This window comes from Benincasa hispida, chromosome 3, assembly GCF_027475165.1.
Source record: "Benincasa hispida cultivar pf3 chromosome 3, pf3_genome.v1.1, whole genome shotgun sequence".
NCBI classification, from domain to species: Eukaryota; Viridiplantae; Streptophyta; class Magnoliopsida; order Cucurbitales; family Cucurbitaceae; genus Benincasa; species Benincasa hispida.
The window spans coordinates 31361192-31386703 of record NC_143480.1 but is presented as its reverse complement, the minus strand read 5'-3'; the positions used below and the strand labels follow the sequence as shown (position 1 = coordinate 31386703).

Genomic DNA, 25512 nt, shown 5'->3' with positions numbered 1-25512 from the left:
AACTCTAGGTTATAAGAGAGAGTTGTATTTTAATATGATTTCCGCATATAATAAAGTTAACTAATTAATAGTCAATTAGTTGTTCTTGATTATATTATTTTAATATAATTATTAACTCCTCATCACATGGGAGTTAATTTTCACGTAGGTGGGAGTATTATAACTCCCTCCCTCTTCCGTCTCATATGTGTTTTTTCAGAAGATAGATTGATAGAACAAGAAATGTGACTTTTTTCTTGCAAAAATAACTCTCTTTCTCAACTAGAGCTCTTTGTAATTTCCCTTTTCCCTTTAAAAAAAAAAAAGAGAAAGGAGCCCACACATTCTCAATTTCTTGCTTGAGAATAGTAAGGACTCCAAAGGGTGGTATCCAGAGTTTTTGGTTGTTGTATTCATGAAAATGGAAGAGTTCTGTGTTCATGATTCGTCGAGAGGAACTTCGTGAAGAAGAGAAATGATCTTCAAAGGTGAATTCTTCTCTTCCCTCTTCCTCGAAGAAATGCATGCTCATAGGATTTTAAATTGTTTATCCGGTAATACATAATTCTGTATGTTCTTCTATATTATTTTGTGTTTTTCAAATTGATTGTTAAATGCACGGTGTTCACACACTTCCACAAGGAATTCAATTCCTTCAATTATTACATTCACCCCACATAATCCACAAAAATAACTTAGATAAGTCCTATCAATATTTCATCAGTCGAAGTTGCCAAAGAATAGACTGAATGAAGGATGGGTAGGAAAGGAGGGGATGCATAGGCCCGAAAGAAGAAAGATAAAGGAGAGAGCACGACATCACAACCACATCAACATTCCATCAATTAATTAACAAAAACATTAATTCAAGAACCAAACTGAATGATTTTCTAAATATTAAAAATCAAAACAAAACTACTATATTTAAATATTTCGGACCAAAAATGTTATCTTCCTTAAAAAAAAAAAAAAATCAAAATAAAAAATCTCAATCATAATGTATGTAACATTGTAAAATTAATATAGCCTAACATTAGAATTTGGACCATCTGTCTTCATGTACTAGTTATATTGTTTTAATTCGAACTCAGGCTTTCCAAAAAGGCGCCAATTTGGGCGCGATCATCACATTTCCATACCGCCCATTGAAAAGGGCGCCAAAATTTCAGAAGCTGCCATTTCCTCTTTCCTTCTACACTTGAACCCTAAAATTTCTCTTGCGGTTACTCACTTTGCTGTCCAGATTTTGAAGCAGGACGAAGAAATGAAGGGTGGGACGCTTCAGATCAACTGGCACGACTCAAAGCCAGTGCTTACTCTAGATTTCCATCCACTTTCAGGTCTCCTCGCAACTGGCGGAGCCGATTTCGATATCAAGGTCTACATTCAGTTTCCCTTTTCGTTCTGATTTTGATTTTTCATGTAATTAGGCTACCAGCGTCAATTATTAGGTTTTTTCCAACTCAGGTCATCAAGGGATATGTTCTGAGTATTTAGATTTGAGTGGTTGGTTGGATGTATAGCAATGTGCTAATTGTTACCTTCGATTCTACCAGCTTTGGCTATTGAATTCAGGGGATGAACAGAAAAAGGTCCCTGGTGCTACGTATCAAAGCAGCCTTTCTTATCATGGTTCTGCTGTTAATAGCCTTCGCTTCTCACCTTCTGGTATGTAAAATGTTTCTGGGTCACTCAACACTCTGTTTAGTGTTATGAATCTAGTACAGTTCGTGAAATGCTTGTTTAATATTAGGATTTTATTTGGTAGATTTAAATATTTTGCTTCAAGATCAAGCTATAATTTTGTCAAAGTTCAGGATCTGCAATTTTGGTTACATCAATGCTACAACAAATAATATCCTCTCTGTAAACCATCAGCTTAATATGTGAGTTATTCCAAGTCTTTGAACATATAACCTTTTGAATGCCTTAGATGAATTTGGCTGATTAAGATTTCAGGACCTCAGTGCTTCAAAAAGGTATTTCCCCTTTGGTAAACCGTCAACCTAATACATACTTGACATCGGGGCCTTGAACATATGATCAATTTGAGTGCTTTGGATGATTAAAGATGCCACAATTGGAAGGCTCTTATACATTAGTCTTTGTGTGTGGTGGGGGGTTTCTCAACCCCCGCCCTTAGTTTGTTCTCTTTTGTTTTCCCTTGAATATACGCTTCTGTCTCTTATAAAAAAAAAATAAAGATGCGATGACCAACTTTTCAAATAAAAATTTAATTTCACAAAGGATAGATTTATATAGCATCACTCTACACGATTGGTCAATTATTGGTGGATATTAGGTCGAAAAGAGAGAGGGTGGGAGGGAGAGTGGGTATTATCACAATTAATATTGCACTTTTGCATAAGTCATTTTCAAAATTAAAGTGCTTTAGTTAAAATGAGCATAACTCAACTGTTTGTACTATCAACATCAAAGTTCGATGTTTGATTCTCCCACTCCACATGTTATAAAAAAAGTGAAGTGCTTAATTTTTTTTTTTTAAAGTTTATTGATATTTCTCTTGTATTCACTAGAGTTTATTCTATCCTCTATAGAGAATAGGTTTTAATTTTATGGACTCTTTTTGGGAAAAGTTATTGGTTAGTAGGGGAAGTGAGGATATTTTGAGTTCAATTAAAAATTTTAATTTTTTTACGAGGAATCTAATTAAAGACGTTTTACCATTTTTAGTTGTGCTTTTCAAGACATGCTTGCCAAGAGTTTTGATATGATTGAGTTTAGGCTTCTCCATGGACTGCTCAAAGATGGCCATTTTCTTTTATAAGAAACATGGGGTTTTCTATTAAAGAGAAGGGACTATACAAAGAGATATTTACCAGAATCTCATGGCTTTTGAGGCATGCCAGCCAAAAATAGATATTTACAACAAACTCATCCAGTCTCAGTTAGCTAAGTTGGTGGTGTGGCGATGAAGATCTCTGCTTAAATTACTTCAACATTAGGTTGAGTATTGTACAATCTTTGAAAGTTATAGAAGATCATGTGATGCAAGGAGTTTGACATTATACCAAATCTATGATCAAACAAGAGAAATCCATCATGAAGAGTTGAGAGAGAACTCTCTTGAACAAAGTTTTATTTCAATATATGATTCAAAAAGCTCCTCATAGGACAATAAAAGTGTCCATTTATAACCTTATTCAGTATTTTTGAAAGCTCAAGGCGCAATAAAGTGCAATAGTCTTCTAAGGCTTGAGCACAAGGCGCAAAAAAAAAAAAAAAGCATGGGTTTTTTCTTTGTGAGCTATATTAAGGAGAGAAAGCATAGTTGAAATGGAAATATGAAAACAAAATCTCTAAACATGTATTTAGGCTTACTAAATCATTTTTTTAGTTAATAAAGAAGGAAAAAAACCCTTATTATTACTATTTTTTAACACTAATGAAAAAGCGTCACGGCCCTTCACAAAAGGCACGTACTTGAGGCGTGCCTTATTATGTGAGCCTCATCTTGAAGACCTGAGCCTTGAGCCTAGGCTCGCACCCGGGAGGACTTTTTAAAACGACTTTATTTCAAATAACTAATTAAATCTAAAAGTAATAATTAAACATTAACTATTTTAAAATTAACTGCTAAACTACTATTAACTACATTATACAAATATCTAAGAATTCACCTACATCATTCATCTCATCACCATGTATCTGACATTGGAAATCCCATTATTCATTTTAACTAAGATAACCCCACAAGAGGTATTTCTTAGCATTCCTTACCCTTATATGGGTCTTTTCTTTCCAAACTAAATATGCAAGGAAAATTTCCACCTTAGGAATTGGGATTTAAGGCATGGAGGAAAAAATTTGCTGATTTTCATGAAAAATGACTTATGCCCTTAAGTATTCACCATGGCTTGATGCCGACATCATCCAAAATTGTGATACCCATAATTTTGATATTCTACATTAAGGCCATGTTTACCAATCCATATTGAAAAATGGTGTAATCGTATTGGAGTTCCATCAATTGATCAATCGTAAGGGGCCACAATTGCAAACGTAATTTGATTGCTTTTGATCATGTTTACTTAGAATTATAAATCTGTCAAATTTACTATTATTGTTACCTTACTGTTATCGTTTAGGGTCAAATGATAACGGTAACAGTAATTGTGACAGATTCATAATGCTCATGCTGTAACACTCTCCACACCTCAATTGGATCATGTTTTTTGATTACATACTTGGAAGTGGGCCCTACATTCTATTACAATTACAGAGCATAGGTAAACAACAAAAAGCGTAATCAAATAGAGGCCACATTTTAGACTACCATTGATTTATTATGTTTTCCCTGCAATAAACATGGCCTAAATGTTTTTTGGTCAATTTGGTGCTTTTGCAAAAAGGCTTCAGTATTTTTTTTTTAGTACTAAAGAATTGGAGTGGTGGTGTGAACCAATATATGTTGTGGTACTATTAGCATTTACCTCTCAATCTTGTATTTGCTGTATGCTTTTCTTAATTCACAGTTAGAAATTAATGCCCGTTATCTTTTGCAGGAGAACAACTTGCCTCTGGTGCCGATGGTAGTACTTTCGCTAATTGCAGCTGGTGTTTTCAGTACATATTTGTGCCAGTGACTAAATCCTTGGAGATTTAAGTCCTTATATACTAGTTTTCATTTCTTACAGGAGGTGAGCTTATCATATGGAAATTGCACCATTCGGAAAGTGGCCATTCTTGGAAAGTCCTGAAGACATTATCGTAAGGCTATTTTTTTCCCTACCCTATTTTAACCTCTTAAGAACCCATGGAGTTCAAAAATTGACTTGAAAACACCCTGGTAGAGCATATTTAACAACCATGAGTTGATCTAGTGATTGATAAGAACTAATGCAAATGGCAAAGGATTTAGAGGGAAGGTTCAAGTCATGGTGACTACCTCCCTATGAGTTAATACTCTACCAATTAACTTGACTACATAATATAGTAGGTAAATAGTTGTCTCGTGAGAATAGCTAGATGCTCGCCAACTAGTTCAAACATTCATGAACATTAAGAGAAAAAAAATAAAGAAAATAACAACTTGTAGAGCAGACTTAAATTGTAATTGTAAGGACATTTCCTAGTCATTGTTCTCTTGCATGAACTTCCACTAATTGTTGTATTATGTCTATTGGCTAGATTTCACCGCAAGGATGTACTGGACCTACAGTGGTCTCATGATGGTGCATATTTAATATCTGGTTCCGTAGATAATTCTTGCATCATATGGGATGTAAGCAAAGGTTGAACAAAAGACACACATAAGAAAAAAAAAAGAAAAAGAAAATTCCATTTCCAGAGTTCAGCTTATTTGCTTTATTGGCCATTTAGATCTGCTTCTTGTCTATGTTCTTCAGGGTCTGTCCATCAGATTTTAGATGCCCATTTGCACTATGTTCAAGGTGTGGCATTGGATCCACTGGGAAACTATGCTGCTTCTCTGAGTTCAGATAGAAGTTGCAGAATCTATGCCTATAAACCCCCGACCAAAGTGAAGAACAGTGAGAAAATGACTTATGTTTGTCAGCATGTCATTACTAAGGCAGAAAATGTTGCAGTTGATGATTCTAAGGTAGAAAATGTCAAGAGTATTCTAGTTTCTCAAGCAGTTAATATGTTGATATTACCTGTATTGACAATGGCATCTATGCTTGACATTGCAGTCTGCCAGAAACCATCTCTTTCATGACGAGACATTGCCATCTTTCTTCCGAAGGTTGGCCTGGTCACCTGATGGATCTTTCCTACTTGTGCCTGCAGGTAACGGTTGGGGTAGATGTCAAATGCTATTTACCACCTTTCCATAGTGATAGGAAAATATACATTCTGACTTGATGGACATTGTTTATTGTTTGGGGCAGCTTTAGTTCATTTATCACACCATATTTCTTTATTAACTTGATTGATAATTCTATTGCATGTGGTGGATCATCCATTCATCCTAGATATGTAGTGAGTTCCCATCGCGAATGTGGTTTGGTCCTCACAAACTATATATGGTTAATTTGCCTTGTTAGTTGCCCGTGTTAACATTGCCAAGGGATTAAATCATTAAGGGAGCGTTTGGTGTGTGATAAAAACAGAGAGTTGAATTGAGTTGAGTTGGTAAATTATTATCTGGAGAGTTATATTGTCTGTGTTTGGTGTGCAGAGTTGAGTTGGTAATTATTGTTTGTGTTTGGGGGCTGAGTTGAGTTGGGGTAGCTGGTGCTGTTTTTGTAAATGAAGTTGATTGTTTTTTTCTTTTTGCTATTGTTGCACATATTTTCCTAACTTTTCTAAGATAAAAACAAAAAAACTTCAAATTCTTTTACATTTTCAAAACATAACAAATTCTCTACAAAGTATTCATATACAGAACACAAAAGTTTGAATTCAATTTTTTAAGCACTCAAATAGAAGTGATTATTCCCTTCAAAACCCAACTTAATCATTAGTTACCGTAAAATTTAAAAAGAACTAAAAGGATTAGTGCCATCAAATGAAATTATTGACATTGTTTTAGATAGAAGCGGCGACACTTAAATGTTAATATTAAAAAAACCAAAATCTTACAATTTAAATCATAAAACCAACTAGTAGATAGTATTTTTTGACCATTTTGTGGAATACGGATTTACCTTTTTTCTAAAATTGGTGGAATGATTTTAGAAATAATGTCTATTTTTTCTACTATTATGTTGGATTAGTGTACAAGCTATCTTTAAAAAAAAATACTTGAGCCATAATTTTAAATTCCAATATTTCATTAGAATTCTGTAATATTTGAAAACATCAAGGGATAGGTTGTTTAAAACATATCGTTGAACTTTTGTTTAGTGAAACAATAATAGGATGTCATTTGCAATATTTTTTAGATCTAAGAAAAAAATGAAATAGAAGAAGAATAATTAGATCTAAAAGAACAACCATAGACAAAAAATCAAAAAAGAGAGAGGAGTTGGGAAAGAAAAGGGAAAATAAAACCCATACGAGCCACATAGAGAAAAAAGAGAGAATGAGAAAGACGAACCAAAAGGTGAAAGAAGAGAGAAGATGAAAGAAAGAGAGTAAATGTGAAGAGACGCATGAGAGAGAGAAAGAAATAACAAAGTAATTGAGGGAGTTGGGAGAGTAAGGGAAAACAGGTGAGTGAGTGATAAAATGGTGGATAATTAAACTCACCGTTTTATTTTTATAAATAGTTGTCGAAGTTGGGCACACGAAGGTGGTAGTCGAAGTATGTCGCCGAAGTTGCTTGTGCGAAGGTAGTCGCTGGAGTTAGTCACTAGAGTTGTCGTCAAAAGTGGTTGGTGGAACCTAGAGTTTCGTTGAAGTTGGTCGTGCGAATGTGGAAGTCAGAGTTGTTTTGTACCAAGGTGGTTGTTGGAATTGATTTCCGGAGTGTCGTTGGAGGTGATAGCCGGAGCTCGGAGTTGGTCGTCGGAGTTGGCCATCCGAAGGTGGTCATCGGAGTATGTCGCCGGAGTGTGGTAGCGGTAATCGCCAACGGAGACTGATGGGTGGAACCATTAAAAACATTAGAGGGAGAGAGAATTGGGGAGAGTTAGGGTGAGTTGAGGGTGATTTGGTAAAATAACCAACTCAATCCCACCAACATTTGAAATTGGTTGTCAAACATTGAGTTGGTAAAAAATACCAACTCAACCCAATTCTTCTTGGGTTGTCAAACACCCCCTAACTGGATGATCCACAACTAGGCCTTTGGTTGGTCTTACTAGCCACATGGTGGGTTGGATTAGGTACCTCTAGTGAAAGTTAGTTCTCAAGTTATTTCTGTAGATTAATGCCAGAATACAAATGGGATGATAATCCATTTCCTGAGATCACCAGCATCCAGGAATTTTGTTGGTTCCTTTTTATTCTGTTATTTTGTTTTCTTTTTTTCCCCAACCTGCTGTTTGTAAGGTGTCCAGGGTTCTTCATTTCTTTGTGATTATCTGTTCCCTCTCTTATTTAAGGAGTAAAGTCTTCCAATCCATTAAATGTCAACAGGGAAACAGTTAAAATGCGGGACAACGTGGAGTTTTCCCTGGTAGTCTAAAGAGAAGAGTAGATCAGCTTGATTTGTGTGCTCATGGTCTTTTATTTTCATTTTAATTGTTTTTTTCTTTACCATTGTGCTAGAATGGGATGGGCTGACTTTTAAAGTCTAAAGATATGGCTTCAGTTGATTTGGTAAAACTTGGAGACAGTGGAACTCGTATAATGATGGAACTGTGGTCTCATATCGATCAACTATGGAAATATGCTTCTTGTTCGTTCTTCATTCTGGTTTTCGTGTTACCTATTCCTTTTTCAGCATCTCTCACGTGCATGCAGAAGAAAGTCTCCAATTTTGTTTACTGCATCATAATTTCATACTGGAGCTTGAATACAAGTTACTTTTGGCGACTCATTAAAATGATGTTCTTTCAATATTACTTTTACTATATACATCATATTATGAAATATCGTTTGCATTTTTCCTTCCTATAATCTCTTGTTTCTCCACGGTCCACAATTTTAATTTTTTCTTTGAAAACTTTTGTTGATTTGATGCCCCTTTCATTTCAGGTATTTGTAAAATATCACCAGCATCTGAACCAGTAAATACAGCCTATATATTTTGTAGAAAGGATCTCTCCAGGCAAGATTCAATTCTTTGTTACTACTAGTTTGACAATTATGGTAATCATGCTGAGGCCGTACAATAGTGATGTCCTACATCTTTATTGTCATTGTTAATTCAACTTCTGTTATAGCCGGGCCAAATTACACTACAAAACATAGTGATATACTTGGAAAGATTCAAAACGAAGAGCGAACCTTCTTGAATTTATTATTTTTCTGATCAGGCCTGCTATTCAGCTCCCTGGTGCCAGCAAGCCAGTTGTAGCAGTGTGCTTTTGTCCAAAGCTTTTTAGTCTTAGAGGATTAAATTCAGGTGCTTGGACGATGGTTTGTTTTTGTTTTATTCATTGCATAATAATTTGTAGTAACAGTATTATTGGTCGGTAAAATGGTAACTTCAATTTTTGTATCATGAATTCTGCAGCTGGGTTCTTTAAGCTTCCACATCGGGTGATTTTTGCAGTAGTGACTTTAAATTCTTTGTACATATATGACACTGAAAGTGTTGTGCCACTAGCAATCATGGCTGGTCTTCACTATGCTGCCATAACGGATGTTGCGTGGTAAATTTTCCACTCCTGTCTCTTGGCTATTCTCGTTGGCAGTTTCTTTCTACCGCAGTTGCTCATTTTCTCAATTCTGAATTGTTTGTTCTTAAAAGGTCGGCAGATGCTCATTATTTAGCACTATCTTCTCAAGATGGTTACTGCACTTTGGTGGAATTTGAAAATGACGAACTGGGATCACCACTCACTCTATCAGGTCAGCATTTACTTCTCCCTTCCTGTCATGTTTCCTCAAAATAGTAGTTTGTCTTTGGTTAATTTTGTTGGAATCCCTTGAATATGATATCTGGTGCTTCGAATGACTAAGTATGGGGTCTGCAGTCTGTATTTGTCATTTGTCATGTTTACATTATTTTCATTTTTGACCCTAGGATTTAGAGAAGTGTATTATATAAACTTTTTAGTCCTAGAAATGCCTCGCACGGTTAGTGAACCATGTAAATTTTTGTGTCAATTCTCTATTGTTATATGTTTTTTGTTCATCTTTATTTGTTGATTTCATAACAAATTTGTTCCTCATGGTTTACTTTTAATCAATGTAGAAGATAGAATAGGCACAACAACCGACCAGAAGACGAATTTAACAGATGTGGTAACAATAAATGACGGTCAAAATAGGAAAACAGAAGCAGAAGGGAGATATGAAGAAAATGAAAGCGTTGAAAAAACAGAAAACATGGTGATTGAAAAACCTTCTAGTGGAGACAATCTTGTTGAATCTGACTGCAGAGGACATGAAATGGAAAAGGCAAGTAAACAAATGTCTATAAGCTCTTCAAGCAACTCTGTTACCAGCAAGCCAGCCAAAAGGCGCATTACACCCATGGCTATTGATCCATGAGAGGTACATTACCCTCTGTATATTCTCTTCATCCCCACAGATTTTGCTGAGTTATTAAAAGCATTTTGTTGGCGGTGCTTGATCAAATTTTGGTCACCGATGTAGCTGAAATGATCATTTTTACAATGGTTGATGTATCATCTTTAATCTCATTTTCCTGATGATAAAGATTTCAATGATATTTAGTTCTATAAGCCTCTTCTTGAGAAGAGTTCTACGATAGCAATATTCAGTTTTCGCTTCTCTTTGTTCTTCCGTGCTTTTATCCTAACAAACTAACGCGAAGAATTATTTCTAACATTTTTTCAATTGCATGCTTATGAGGGGCCAGCCGATTTAAAATCGTTCCACAAGTATATTTATTGACAGATTTTTTCTATTGGAAGAGCGCTAAAATGAAAGGCCTGATTTGGTAATATGCAGTATTTGTCAAATATTTATAGAATTTTCTATCGAGAGAGCTGTTATGTATTGGTATTTTTAATTCTTTTTCTCACCATTGATAATGTTAGAATTGGTCAATGATAAACTTATCTAACATAGATTAGAGTCCTTGGAAAAATAGTCAGACATTAGAGATTAATTTCGATGATTTAGATGGATGGAGTTTCCATTTATCTAGAGTAGGAATATGTTATAATGGATTGAGATGGGAATGAAGGCGAATAGAACAAGGGTGTGAATATGCCAATGAGTATAATTGATGAAGACGATCTTCAATTAAGACATCCTTGTTTTGATCTTGAATTTTGGCTATGACTACGAGGATATATGTAGGTTCAAGTGTCGTGCACCAAATGATTAATTTGGATTGGGTTGTCCACAAGTCAATTTGGACATGTGACACAATCCATCACATGAACCGAAACAGCTCACAAATCGGCATGGCTTGCAGGTTGGAAACTGAAATGGCACACTCCTCACTAGTGCTTATTATTCCAAATTAAGTTGTTGATACAATATATATATATATATATATATATATATATATATGGAAAAATTTTCCTTTTGGCCATCCGGAGAGAGAATAGGGAGACAGGAGAGAAATATTAAAAATAAAAATCTTTCCATGCCAGCAATCCACATCATCTATCTAGTTAACTTTTTTGTTTAAATTTAATTAGAGTTTTCAGTAGAACGACTATTTAAACATATTTTTGAAAACCTGGAGATTAAAATGTCTAATTTAAAACATCGGAGACTAAATGCACACATTTAAAATATTGGGAACTAAATGCACACATTCTTGAAAATTTAGGGATCAAAGGGTAATTTTACCTATATATAATATGCATGGATGGATTTATCATGGTTCCAAGGCTCGAGCTCCCTCTTAACTATGAAAATATTAATATTAGTATATATAAATTGCTAAAAAAAGATTAAATTCTATTATTAACTCTAGCAAAATGTATAGTAGTCCCCCACAATGGAGGTTTGATTTGTTTCTAACTTAAGATTGTATTTGGTTTAATAAGTCATTTTATAAAAAAATTGAAGGATTTGACAATCATTCAAAATAGTTTTTGAAACACTTTCAAAATGTATTTTAAATTATTAAAAGAGTTTAAATAAAATTGGCTTAAACAGAGATTATTTTTTACTATTCAATTCCAAACATACTCTATATTTGAGGATTTATATTGAACAATTTTTTCTGCAAATGACGGGATATGGGATTGGAGTCACATGAATGAGTTGTGCGGTGGAAGAAGAGCACACAGTTATATATATGTGTGCATATATTTGAAAAATCATAAATATTTTATTCATTTAAAATATATGAAATACCCTTTTTTTAAAATCATATAAAAAAGAGGATTTTTTAAAAATATAAAAGTAAGAGAAACTATTTATACAAAATAGTAACATTTTAATTTTCTTTTGTACAGGTTAAATGCCTATCAGTCTATCGATTTTTTTTTTTATTTTCTATTGATAATTTGACTTTTTTTTATCTGTAGAAATTTTTCAATAAAAATTGATTTAAATTCTAGATCTTTCACCGATAATATGCTTACAAATTTGATTATACAAACTTTGGTTTATACCAGAGTTTGATTGTTTACTTTTAGTCTTTTTATACCTTTTAAAACATCAATTTTTTTCATTGTAGTTTTAAAAAGTGATTTTTTTTTTTTAAAAAAAAATTTTGTATCCCATGCTCACGTTGGCCAAACTTATTTCCCTACACACATTCTAACGTGTGATCATTTTGTTTATATCAAATGCTATATGTGAGATGTAAGATAAAATTTTATCTTTATCCTAAAGTACTAATAAAGAAAATATCGTTTGTTAAAGTCAACATGATACGTACTATATGTCCTATGTAGTTAAAATCTTCCCACCTTAATTTGTTGCACAAAAAAAAAAAAAAAGTAAATGTAGTTTAATGTATTTAAAATAACGAACTCAAAGATATCATTACTTTTTTTTTTTTTTTTTAAAGAGTAATACTTGAGTGCAACCTTCTATAATCTTCATTACTCTATTCAAAAAATATTATTTTAAAAAAATTTAATTGTCACGTGATAATTTTTTATTGGAAAAAACATGGATGGCACAATATATAAGTGCAATCTCATTTCAAAAGTAAATTTTCATTTCTTGAAACGGGGCATTCATACATGGAGGAAAATGTTAGATATGTAAGCCAAATAAATATCAAATATGGACCCTTAAAAAAGGCAGAAACGCCTTGTAATATATAATGGGAAGACCATTTTCAAAATCAAAGTGCTAATGCTTGCTTTTTGATGACACAAATTCAATAACAATTATATTAATTAATGAGGAATCTATGGCTGCCAAATACCCGTGGGAACCACAGTCCATATAATGTTGGAATATATTGAAGATCAAATTTACTTTAGCTAATAATAATTGAAGTTTTAAATCTAAATACAAAATTTCTTTTCAATATTATATTCCCTTATTTGATTTAATAATAATGGTCCATAGCTATTGGATCTCACAAATTAATATTTAAACTTACCCGTAATGGAATATCTTTAATGTTGTATCAAAGGCTTAAGATTTTGAGGTCAAATCTTGTTATTGTTGTTCACAACTCTTAAGACATATATCATGGATTAGAAGGCAAAACGTTCGAATTTAAAGAAATATTTATATTGTTTTTTCATGGGCAGGGTTAAAAATTATTGAATTATTGAATTGTTGAATATTGTATCTGTTGATGTCAAAATACGGAAAAAAAGTATATGATCGTTAGGTCTTTATCCTCTTTTTTCATGTCAAAATGTGTTGGGGAACTTATTGAGTATAACCCGCTCATCAAAAGGAGAGCCTTAGCCTTGTCCTTGACTAAGGCCGAGCAAGTCAATTCGAGTCTTCGATTCAACCTTTTCTCTTCTTCAGGTCCAATTGGATCTTGGAGTGTGTGGATTTTAGCTCGAGTTCCGTTCTTTCTTTGGATCCAATAATCCATGAATTTGCCAAAATCGATTATGCCCTTTAGTCCAACTACCATAATAATATCTATTTAATTAATCCTTTATTTTACAAAAATTATTTATATCCTTTCCACTATTATCTAAGGTTTGACTTGATTACAAGTTTAGTCTTTCAATTTTAACTTTTTGTTTATGAATCTATTTGGTCTGCATGTACTTTAGAAAACTTCTAATGGATTTTTAAACTTTTAATTTTTGTGTTCAAGGGGTCCTTGAATTTTCCATTATGTATCCACTTGGATCCTTAACTTGGTAAAGATCTTTTTAGAAAAAACCAGGAAAGTATTAAACATAAAATTGAAAATTAGGTGACTATTAGACAAATTTTAAATTTTAGTGATCAAATAAATATGAAGTTGAACATTCAAGGACTAAACTTGTAATTATTATTATTATTTTTTCTAAGTTTAACAACATACATATGTGAGGTTAGAGATGAAAGCTATGATAAATAATATATAAGGTTTTAATTAGTTGAACTACGTTCATCTTAACACTACTCAAATAGCTTAACCCAAATTAAAATTTATATCTATAATATAGATCTATCACGCTAGTTTTATTAATGAAATTAACCCCTAGAATAAAACATGGAGATAACTTAAAATCCAAGAACATATATGATATCAACTTCTTAAAATCGAAAAAGTAAAATAGAAAAACACAAATAATTTAAAAACACCAAACTAGTTAAACATTAATATTATATAATTTATAACACTTTACTCACTACTCACTAAAATTGATCAATTTTCTTAAAAAAATAATTAATATTATATAACATGGGTGGGTCGTTTAGCAAGAAAATCAGACATAATTAACGGTAACTTTAATTAGATCTTAACATTATATTAAGTCACATTTAGATTAAAAATATGAGTAGCTCAAAAATTTGATTCGATTCCTCTCCATTGTATATTGTCTAATGGACTAAAAAATCACAAATACAAAATCCTCTATTATGTAAAAATTAAACATAAAAAAGTACTCCAACTTACAACCTAGTTCAAGCACACACATCAATCTAGAAGAAGTAAATTATAAATTAATTCAACAGATAAAAGAGTCACACACATGAACATTTCATCTAAAAAGAAACAAACAAATTTATTACCCCCCTCAAAAAAAAAAAAAAAAAAAAAAAAAAATGCAAAAGCAAAAGCAAAAGTAAAAAAACAAAAAACAAAATTATGATTAGAGAGAGAACATAGTGATTGATTCACCAACCAAGAAGATCCAAAATCCCCAAAACCACTCTGCAAATACGCTTCAACCCTTCTTCTCTCCGGCCAAGTTTCGCCGGATAAGTCACCGCCGGGAACCCTCTGAAGGCATCATGACAAACATTGGCATAATCCGCCGCCGCAGAAACATGCATATACGCATAGTCATAAGTCTCATCAGCCAAGTCTTTGAGAGATGCTCTAAGGGCTTCCGCTGCAAATCCGTATTTTTCGGAGCATTGTCTTATGAGTTTTGTTTTGTTGTTGTTGTTGGCGGCAGTAGAGGCAGAGGTAGGGAGCTGAGACGAGAGGTAGGTGGCGGTGGCAGTGGCGTTAGTGGCACCAATGGAAGCCATGATGGCGGCGAGGCCCTTGGTGTCGGCGGTGAGGCTGGTGGGGTCAGATTTAAGGGAGGACATGCAAAGGTTGTAGTAAAGAGTGTTTGTGCATGTTTTTTGGATTAGGGTTTGGTCGGCGGCTACTAATGAAACTTCATTTTTGTGAAAAAAGATTAATGGGATTGCAAGGTAGAGGAGAAAGATGGAGAATTTCTTCATACCCATTTCAGATTTTCCTCAAAAATTACTTCTTTTTTGAGAGAAAGTGAAATGAAGAAGAGAGGTCGGGTTCTAAATGGGGGAGAGACTTGAGAGAAGGAAGATCTTCAAACCCAATGAGAGTTCTTTTTTTAATGGGAGAGAGAGAGGATAATGAATAAGACACTCCCTCAAGGAACCTTTTTTCTTTTCTTTGCTTTTGAGAGAGATGTGGAGAGGACAATGGAGAAGATATGACACTAGCTCTATATAATAGGAAAAGAAATATATATATATTTTCCTTTTTTGATATAAAATTATCCAATGAAATTGTATACAATGTGGATATAGAGTAAATAAGGAAGAAATGATAAAAATACCTCAAATTTATTCAAGTGAATAGTGAGAAAAATAACAGGAAGAGGCTGTCACAATATACACTAATAAAAGGAAAATTATGAATTTGTTTTGAATATGTATGCAAGGGTTATGAGGGTGTTGAGATTGGAAAACTTTTCTAGGGAACTCTCAAGAAACTTTTTTTTTTTTTTGGTTAATGTAAATGGAAGAGATTGAGAGAAAAGAGAGAAATGAAAGAGAGAATCATTAAGAAAGAACTGTGAAGAATGTGAAGGTGATGATGAAAAGCTCATTTATATAATAAGGAGATTGGAGAATCTAAGTTTGTTTTAAAGACAACTCAGTTTCAGTCTGAATAAATTCTTTTTACTCACTACATTCAAACAGCTTTTTTGTCAACAAAATCATATAATATAATAACATCAATTCAAGAATAAAAATACTTTACATAAAGCAACAAGATAAAGATTAAAAAAAAAAAAAAAGAGAAATGATTCAAATCAGATTTTGAAGCAAAAATGATTCGCTTCTATCAAACCCCATTTAATAATAATAATTAACAATAATAATAATGTTTGACCGATCTCCAAAATATATATATATAATTCAATTCATGTTACTCGAAAGCCATTTCGGGTCATTGTTCATAATGGCGAATCTATGATTTTGATAAAAAAAAATTAAAAATTTCAACAATATAATAGTTGGGCTTGTCGAAGTTGCTGCTCTCTTAAACAAAATTATTACTGTTAAGAAAACAAAGATTTATCCTTTATGAATTGAGACAGATTCGATGATTCTCTGAAATTTACTTAAAGGTGGAGATAATTTCAATAACGAAACTGAAATATTTGTTTATGACATTTGAGTTTTTCATCAAACAAGTATTATTTTAGGCTTCTCTTTTTATCTACAGAATTATGATACTTGTAATGCAAGACAAGCCAACATCTCTAGTAAATTGATGTTGTGTTGAGAGGGATTGATCTAAAATAAATAATAAAAAAAATAATGTTACCCGTTTTGGTTATTAAAGAGAATTTACGATTATATAATAATTAGAATAAAATATTACAATAATATTGTGGAATTTGGAAGTGATAATTAATTAATTTAAGAATGGGAAAGTTATTGCATAGAATTATAGGGGTTAGTGGGTGTGTTTTGGTTAAGGAAGAAGACAGAGAGAGAGTCACGGGCCAAAGCCAAAGGTATAAATTAAAGCAGAGCCAATAGACAAATACAAAATGCCATTTTTCTTTAAGGGTTTTTTTGTAGCATTCTTTGGTTTTTTCTTCTGTTTATCAGTACACTTGGCCTCCATGATTTCTGCCATGAAATATTCTTTATTTTGACAGTATACATGAGGGTAAAATGTGGATTTTGATCGCCAATTATTGCATGCATGCATCCAAGTTTAACGAGACTATTTTGTTTTTGAACCATCGACTTTTAAGATGAGAATTAATGATCTTATTTAAATATGTAGTTTCGATCCGTATTTAATTTCTTAATCATTTCAAAAGTTTTATTGAAGTTTTTTCTGTGATTTGTGTTACTATGTGTTAACATTTGCTTAGATTGAAGAACGATTTAGTTGTATGATATGAGATATGTTGGACTTTAAAATTAAATATTGTTGTTGGTTTGAATTTTATGGACTGATTTAGAAGTCATTTATTTTTATTTTGGTCTTTAAATTTTTTATTCATATATATATTTTTTATTTTTTAAATTTTTTCAAAAGATTAACCATTCTAACTAATGTCTACTTTTTCGTCATGCTTTGAGAAAAAAAAAGTATTTTTTTGCAAAGAAATATAATAATGATAATTGTTTGGTCCTTTAAACTATATTATTTTGTGTTACTTAATATTCTCTTACTCAAGACTTTTGCTTCGTCAAATAAATGTTCACGACACGATATTGACTCACATACTCAAAATCAAGTTGATTTTTTTAAAGAAAATGCAAGAACCAAAATACTATAATCAGTCTTTAAAAGCCAAAATAGCATAGTTTTAACGACACTGCATATATATATATTTTTAAAAAGTTCAAGATACATTTGATAGACATTTTATAATTTTATAGAATTATATCAGTATTTTGAAAGCTTTAGAAATTTAAAGAAGAAAAATAATGTGTGATTATGTTAAATACATTTGAATATGGGGAATTTTTATATATAGGAAAGTGGGCTAAAGTATTTATAATTTATGGGAAAAATTTTAGGAAACGGTTATTAGTCCAACCAAACACAAAAAATCCCATTTAATATATATTTAATTAATTATCATAAATATCATATATTTATACTAACATTTCATCGTCATTATTTCTTAATCAATTAATTAACTATATTAAATCATATTTAATATGGAGTTCATTAACGTATAAATGTCACATATTTATATGTGTACATCTCCTTATGAATCCAATTCATATAAATTTAATATTTAAGTCTTATTCAAATATATCTTTCTTACCTAATTTGGAATATAGATCATATCTATAATTAACCATTATATATTAATCTCATTAATATAAAATTTTCTCATTTGATTTGAACAATTTAAACCATTTCTTATTACCATCATTTAGTGAGCTAACAAGGGGACCTTATGGACCTATATATTAGAAGCTTCAATGATATGAGATTAATTGATTAAACTCCTTTAATCTAAATAATCAATATTGATTAACTATCGATCACTCCACAAAAGACCAATAGTTGCACTTTTCACACTGTAGATATATTTATGTGTCCATGGATATTACCAATCAATAGAGCGATGTCCCTTCACAAATGCTCATAACTATAGTTGGGTCAAAATATCGTTTTACCCCTGTAGTTACATCTAACTTCTTAAGTACCACTGATTCTTCTCATGAGCAAACAGTTTATTAGGGGTGTACATAGTTCGGGTTGGGTCGGGTTGGAAGATTTTTGTTGACCAACCCAAAAATTCGGGTTGGCTAATAATGAACCCTATTAGTTCTTTTTTGGAGGGTCAACCCAACCCAACTCAATCCAAAATTTTAGGGTTGGGCCGGGTTGGGTCATCGATTCTTTTTTTTTTTTTTAATTTGATTGTTTTTTTTACTTATATATATAGTCGGGTCGGGTTGACCAAATCATGAAATGGGGTAACCCGAGACCCAACCCAAATTTAATATTTTTTAACATTTTTAACCCAACCCAACCAAAATAAAATCTAACCCAACCCAACCCTTGCGGTTTGGGTTGCGTAGTCTGGGTTGGTCGGGTTACCGGATTTTTTGAACACCCCTACAGTTTATAGTCCAACTATAAACTAACACCTCTCGGGTCAGTGAGAGGTTGAGGTTTCATTGTTCAAGAACTGGAACCAGCTATTAAGGGAGCAATTTATCTACTTTCCCAAGAAATGGGAAGGAGTGAATTTCTTCTTGTGCAACTGTGTTCCTAACTCCCTAATCAAATAAATCCCCAAAATGGTAGGCTTATTAAGTCAACTATCATGGTCACTCCCACCCATATAGATCAAAGGACTTCTGTCATAAACAAGAGTTCACAACTTACTCAAGATTAATGTTAAGTCTCATATGGTCATCTAGTGAAATATTAGTTTCTTCAAGTAACGGTGTTATAAAGAGAAACTAATTATTTTGTAGTCCGGTCTATGTATAAACTCCTTTATACAAGATACCTCCACTCACACATCTTTACATCAACAATATGGTTCATTTTATTTTTAACACTTACATCTCATGTAACAATTATAAAGTGGGTCGTATCTGCACTGTTACCAGGATAAGGCACCCAACCGTCATCCGTTTACTATAGACTTTTTAGGTTATTACTTGAACATGAACCACATGTATGTCAACCACATACTGTTAAAGTGATATCATATCATCTTGGATCTTAGTTTATTGAATTGAATTAATGCTGTCTAAATGTCAATTGAAATACTTCTGATCTTATTAGATAAATAATTTGTGTTAACAAACCTACAAACCACGAGATACACTAGATTTAGGATATCCATCCCAATAGTATTTTATTTTTTAAATGTAAATATACATTTACTGACTAAACTAAAATGACTTTTTTCTTGTAGATTGAAATCGGAAATGAAGGAAAGGTTTGTATACAAGTTTGTATATTGATAGACAATGATAGAATTATATCACTGTCTACCAATGCCTTTTTCTTCCTTTCAATTTGTGTCTTTTGTTATAGGAATCTCCTTCTTTTCATTAATTTTGTGTTTGATTTATGTTTTTTGTTTTAGGAATCTGATATGCAAATATAAGTGATCAAAACACAAGATGATTTCGATCATATTCAAACTCTACCTTTAGAAACCCTAAAGACATAAAAATTAACACCAGAGTTTGAGGAAGAGGATGAAGAGAAAAAGGTTGGATTCCCCTCTTAAACTACTTTGTTTCTTGTTTTAAGCTACTTTGTCTTGAAAGTCAATGAGATCTATCGTTGCCCATCAGTGAATAGAATTCTATCAGTGTCTATCACTGATAAAAAAATTCTATCACTTCTTTAATTCTTATATAACAATGACACATTACATTGTATTATTGCAGCAAAATGAATTTGAAGCTATAGAACATCTGGAAAAAACTGATCAAGTTTAGCAGAAGGTAAATAACAGTCTAAGAAATCTAAATGATAGATATTTATCAGGAAGTGTATATCATTGGTAGATGCTGATAGAATTTTATCAATGTTTATCAATTATAGACGTTTTTTTGATAGAAGTCAATGAGGTCAATCACTGCCCATCAGTAATAGATACCGATAGAATTCTATCGTTGTCTATCATTGATAGACAATGATATACTTCTATCACTTTCTTAATTATTATGTAACAAGAACACATTACATGTAATGCAACAAAAAGAATTTGAAGCCGAGGAATATATGGAAAAAACTGATCATATTCAACAAAAGGAAAAGGTAAATATCTAGACATTATAAAAGAAAATAAAGCGATAGGTTGTTTTCTTAAGTATTTTAGAATTTTGGGTCTATTGTAGGAAGTTGAGCTTGGAGAAGAAGAAGAAGAAGAATTTGATCTATTTGACAAAGAAGGAAAAAAAAAAGAAAAAAGAGAAGATCAAAATTAAAAAATGAGAAAAAGGTAAATATTATTAATTAATGATATTTATAAAATACTATCAATGTCTAACACTATACTATTACTTTATTTATTATAGTTTGTTGATAAAGGAGAAAATGTTGTTGAATAAGGAGCATGCTGAAGACCAAGTTATTGAGGAAGAAACTAAAGAAGAAAATGAGAGTGAAAAGAAAAAAAAAGACTTAAAAATAAAAAAAAACAACCAAGGGAAAAAAGGTGAATAGTTGCTTGTTCTATCACTAGATATTTGATATCATAATAAATAGAGTTCTAGTGGTCTATCACTGTCTATCATTGATGATAGAGAGTGATAGACGACTATCACTGTCTATCAATGGTAGATAGTGAGATTTTTTTATAAATCAATTTGTATATTAGTATTATGTTCATATTTTCTTGCTATATAGATCTAAATAGTTGAAGTTGCCAATTATATCACTACATATTTGTACATAGATGTTGATATAACGATGAGTAGAGTGATAGTTTTTTATCATTGTCTATCATTGATAGAGAATGATAGACCACTATCATTGTCTATCAACAATAGATAGTAAGAGATGATAAATCAATTTGTTGATTAATATTATTTTCATATATTTCTTGCTGATATCATGATATGTAGTTTTCCCATTCTAACATTTAAATTTCTTTCTTCTTATAATTAATTTAGGTTGTTGAAGGTGAAGGAAAGATAAACAAACCAAGTTTAGACCAAAAGTATTAGAAGATGATAGGAAAGTTATGAAGGAGAGGCCCAAGAGAGAAAGGAAACAAATATAAAAGGCAAAGAATAAAGCCTCTCCAAAACAGAAGCAAAAAAAGGAAACAACGTAATTAATGGGTAGTGCTCCAAGCTTCGACTTAAACATTTCTCAACTAAACTCTCATACTCAATCTCAACCTTCTCAATCTGATTCTCAACCTTCTCAAACTTAATGTTAGAACTTGATTTTAGAATATTATTGAAAAAGATTACAATACTACTGATAATGAACTATGTTATTTTGTGAATGATATTTTTTGAATGTTACAATACTAGTGACAGTGAACATTGATGTTAGAACTACATCTATAATAATTCCAGTTTATACTATTGATCTTATCTACTGTGATTTTATTAGTTTATAAACTTATATATATATGCTGGATAAAATTCTATCAGGTACATGATGAATAAACCACTATGAAATATATGTTGAATGTAATTTTATTAGGTGCATCATGAATTCTATCATTGAAAGACAATGATAGAAGTTTATCAGTATCTATTGGTGATAGTTATTGATGGAAAAAACTCCATAATTCACTGATAGACATTGATAGACTTATCTATCAATGTCTATCAACTATCAATTCAATTACTATAATGCTATAATGCTTCTAGTTCCAATGACTGATGCCAAAACTGAATCAACCATGCATAATCCTAATATTGCAATAACTTTTACATAAAAAAATGGAACCAATATATTTTAATAACCAAAACTGTTATAATGTATCATATCATAAAGTAGAAACATTGACTTTCAAATTGACCATTAGACAAGTTCAATATCCCTATGTCGAGCATCAATTCATCAAGTATCTTCATTTCCAGAATAACCGAAAGGAAGAGAAAAATTACTGTCTACCAGTGCTATACATTGATAGAAAGATATTGATATATATCAACTCAATTGTATATCAGTATGTATGAATGATAGACACTGATAAAAATCTATCACTGTCTATCAGTGTGTGTATAAGTGTGTATATCACATGTTTCAATCTAGAAAATGAATATAAACAAAGAAATTGGATAATTTATTCATATAAATATATTGTTATATACATTTATAAACTCAATAGTAGAACCAATCAAGGGGAAAAGTAACTTTAATAAATTCTAATATTAATCCATTTGGCAATATAATGGAAAAGTGGCAACTATAATGATTACACCAGCGATTAATTTGACGAAGTTTGCAAGTCCTAGAATTGTGACCTTTACAATGATAACGACTACATCTTAATGAACTACTTTTAGCTTCACCTACAAATGGGATCCTTTGTTTTTTAGGTTCTCCTACTGAACGTTTAAAAATAGGAGGTAATGCTATAATCCCATCATCTAAAACCCTCCAATTTGAATAGACTTCAACAGGTCGAACACAACCCATATATGTTAATGACAACGTGCTTGAATAATAATAATCAGATACATAAGAATAAGTATCCATGTTAAGCAGCTGAAGAATAAGCGCATGAAAGCATGAAATTTCATCAAAATCCCATATTCGACAGCTGCAAGATCCCAAATTCAGGTTTTTACTAGGAATTTTTTGTCACCATCCATTACCATGTATTCGACGTTGTTAATAGGATGGACCTAATAAATAAAAATGGAAAAAGAAATCAGCACATTACAAACATACTAAATATAAACAGTGATTGAAATCTACTACTATCTATCACCAATAGACAGTGATATAAATCTATCTTATCTATCATTCTTCTATCAATTTTATATATCTAAAAACAAACAAAAATGAAAAAGAATAAAAAACTCATACCATGAAACTTCTTGATTTTTCGTTTTGGTTGCATAATATATTCTCAGGCCAAGGAGTCAAAATTGTTTTCATTGACAAACTAGCTTTACTTCGATCATGAGACCATTTTTGTAATAAATCTCTAATTGCATCGAGTGAACTTGCAACAGATAAGTTTCTATTCTCTTTCAAAACAAAATTTACGCACTCTGAAAGGTTCGTTCTTATTATTTCATACCTTCTTCTTTGAGAATATGCACGAAACCACTTCTCAAATCCTATATTAATAAGGTAACTTCAAATATTTGGAGAAATTGACTCCATAGATCTCATATTAAACTCCAAGTTATCAAGAGTATAAGATTTAGCAAAATTAAAGTAAAACTGGTCAATCAAAGGATCCTTAAACGACTTTTTCAAATTTCGCATAACATGTTGAATGCACACACAGTACTCAACATTGCTAAATACACTTAAGACCTTTTGGAATGCTCAAATCTGATAAGAGACAATAATTAAATGTTCTCTATTCCTTAAACTAGTTTGTATATTTTGGAAAAACCATTTCCATGATGCATCATTTGTAGAATCTACGATAGAAAACGTAAGGGGAAATATATTATTATTACCATCTAGTGCTAAAGCAGATAGTAGAGTACCACCAAACTTAGACTTAAAAAACATGCCATTAAGTTTCATGTGAACTTAGAGTGAACTCAAGTTTTTTTTTAAAAGGGTTTTAAAATTGGGTTGACATAGACCCAAGTTCAAATGGTTCTAAAGAGATTAACAACCTAGATTAATCTTTTAAAATCGGTTCAATAGGATTAAATTGGTTGGCATAAAATATTAAATTTGTTTTAAATCTATCTATAAGGGATCTTTTGTCTAAGGCGGGTTCTAGCTAGGTTGGGGTTCTTAAGTTGACAGAAACATAACACCCCTACTTGGGAACCTACCTGGAAAAGTGAATTAGATAGATTTTCAACAAACATGTGACAATTTGGTCAAAGACTTCATTAAAGAGTTTAATGGATGATGATCCAAAATTGTTTAACTATCCAAGGTAAAAGTTACTCTTGGGCAAACCTAAAAGTCACTTAGTTAAAATCCTTAGCCATATTTTTTCTAAGTAAGCTAAACCCTAGATTATAAAATACTCAGTGGGAGGAAGAGATGTATCTGATATGTCTATGATTCCACTCACGTTTCTCACTGTATGTTCACACCGTGAGATTCATGCTTGGTCTTGTGGTGCCTTGGGTGCATCCCCCTTTGGATGGTGTTTGCATGAGTCAATATCAAGGTGAACGGAGAGAGTGCTTATAGTAAGTGGGTGAAGGGTGTGTGTCAACACGTCCTATGGTCTCTGTCATTAGTTCACACCGTAAGATCATTCTATACTCCCTCGTGGTACCCTAGGAGCGTCCCTCTTCGGATGAGTTTTGTGCAGTTGGTCAAGATCAAGGTGAACTCCATGGATACGGTTGAAGGATCTCATACTGAGAGTTCCATAAGCATGTTCAGATTGCTCTAATTTCACAGTGACCAAAACAAAAGAGATATATATTCAACACTAACAGTTATGTATATAAACCTAATTATTGGCATGCTCAGAACACAATTAATAACAGGGAAAGGGTTCATACCAGTTGAAGACTCTCTTCGCACGTCTGAACCCTAAACAACGGAAACCCTCCAACGGATCTACCAACACCAGCGGGTGTGTCGACTGCAACAACACAATTAGTACAAGCACGAACACTGCAATGGGGACGACACCACCACAAGTGAAACCCAGGTATCCTCGAAGTGAAAAGATGGACGAGCTTCTATCGTATAGGCTCTCGTGATCACTTTCACGAATTCTTTTGGGCGGACGAAAATATTAATGCACGATTGTGAAAAATGAAAACGATTTTCATTTTTAACCTGTCGGTTACCATAACCAACGCAACCCACTACCCATGTTCAAAAGTGGAAGAATTGGTTAATTATCATATAATCAATCAATCAATTAATTAATAAATATAATCATATTATATTTATATCCTATAATTTGATATCACATATCTATTATAGTATTTTCTCCTCTACTGGATATAAATCATATTTATATCTAATTTCCTCCATATTAATGTATCTCATACATTTAGCCAATAGTATCATATATAATTAACCAGTCCAATTATATCATATATAATTGAACTTCTTCTTATCAATTT

General features: G+C 32.1%; 2 protein-coding genes across 2 annotated transcripts; one reads left to right on the top strand and one right to left on the bottom strand.

The window, feature by feature from the left end:
- The first annotated feature begins 1021 nt into the window (after window positions 1–1021).
- FAS2 (Transducin/WD40 repeat-like superfamily protein) lies at window positions 1022–10237 on the top strand. Its single transcript, XM_039025301.2, has 12 exons — window positions 1022–1357; window positions 1536–1647; window positions 4506–4532; window positions 4638–4710; window positions 5131–5234; window positions 5349–5563; window positions 5655–5751; window positions 8548–8620; window positions 8829–8917; window positions 9029–9167; window positions 9266–9366; window positions 9713–10237. Exons 1-12 carry the CDS (start codon window positions 1244–1246, stop codon window positions 10009–10011), a joined length of 1443 nt encoding a protein of 480 aa, XP_038881229.1. The 5' UTR covers window positions 1022–1243; the 3' UTR covers window positions 10012–10237.
- A 4275-nt stretch (window positions 10238–14512) lies between these two features.
- C/VIF2 (cell wall / vacuolar inhibitor of fructosidase 2) lies at window positions 14513–15899 on the bottom strand. Its single transcript, XM_039026881.2, has one exon. It carries the CDS (start codon window positions 15271–15273, stop codon window positions 14707–14709), a length of 567 nt encoding a protein of 188 aa, XP_038882809.1. The 5' UTR covers window positions 15274–15899; the 3' UTR covers window positions 14513–14706.
- Window positions 15900–25512: the final 9613 nt, after the last annotated feature.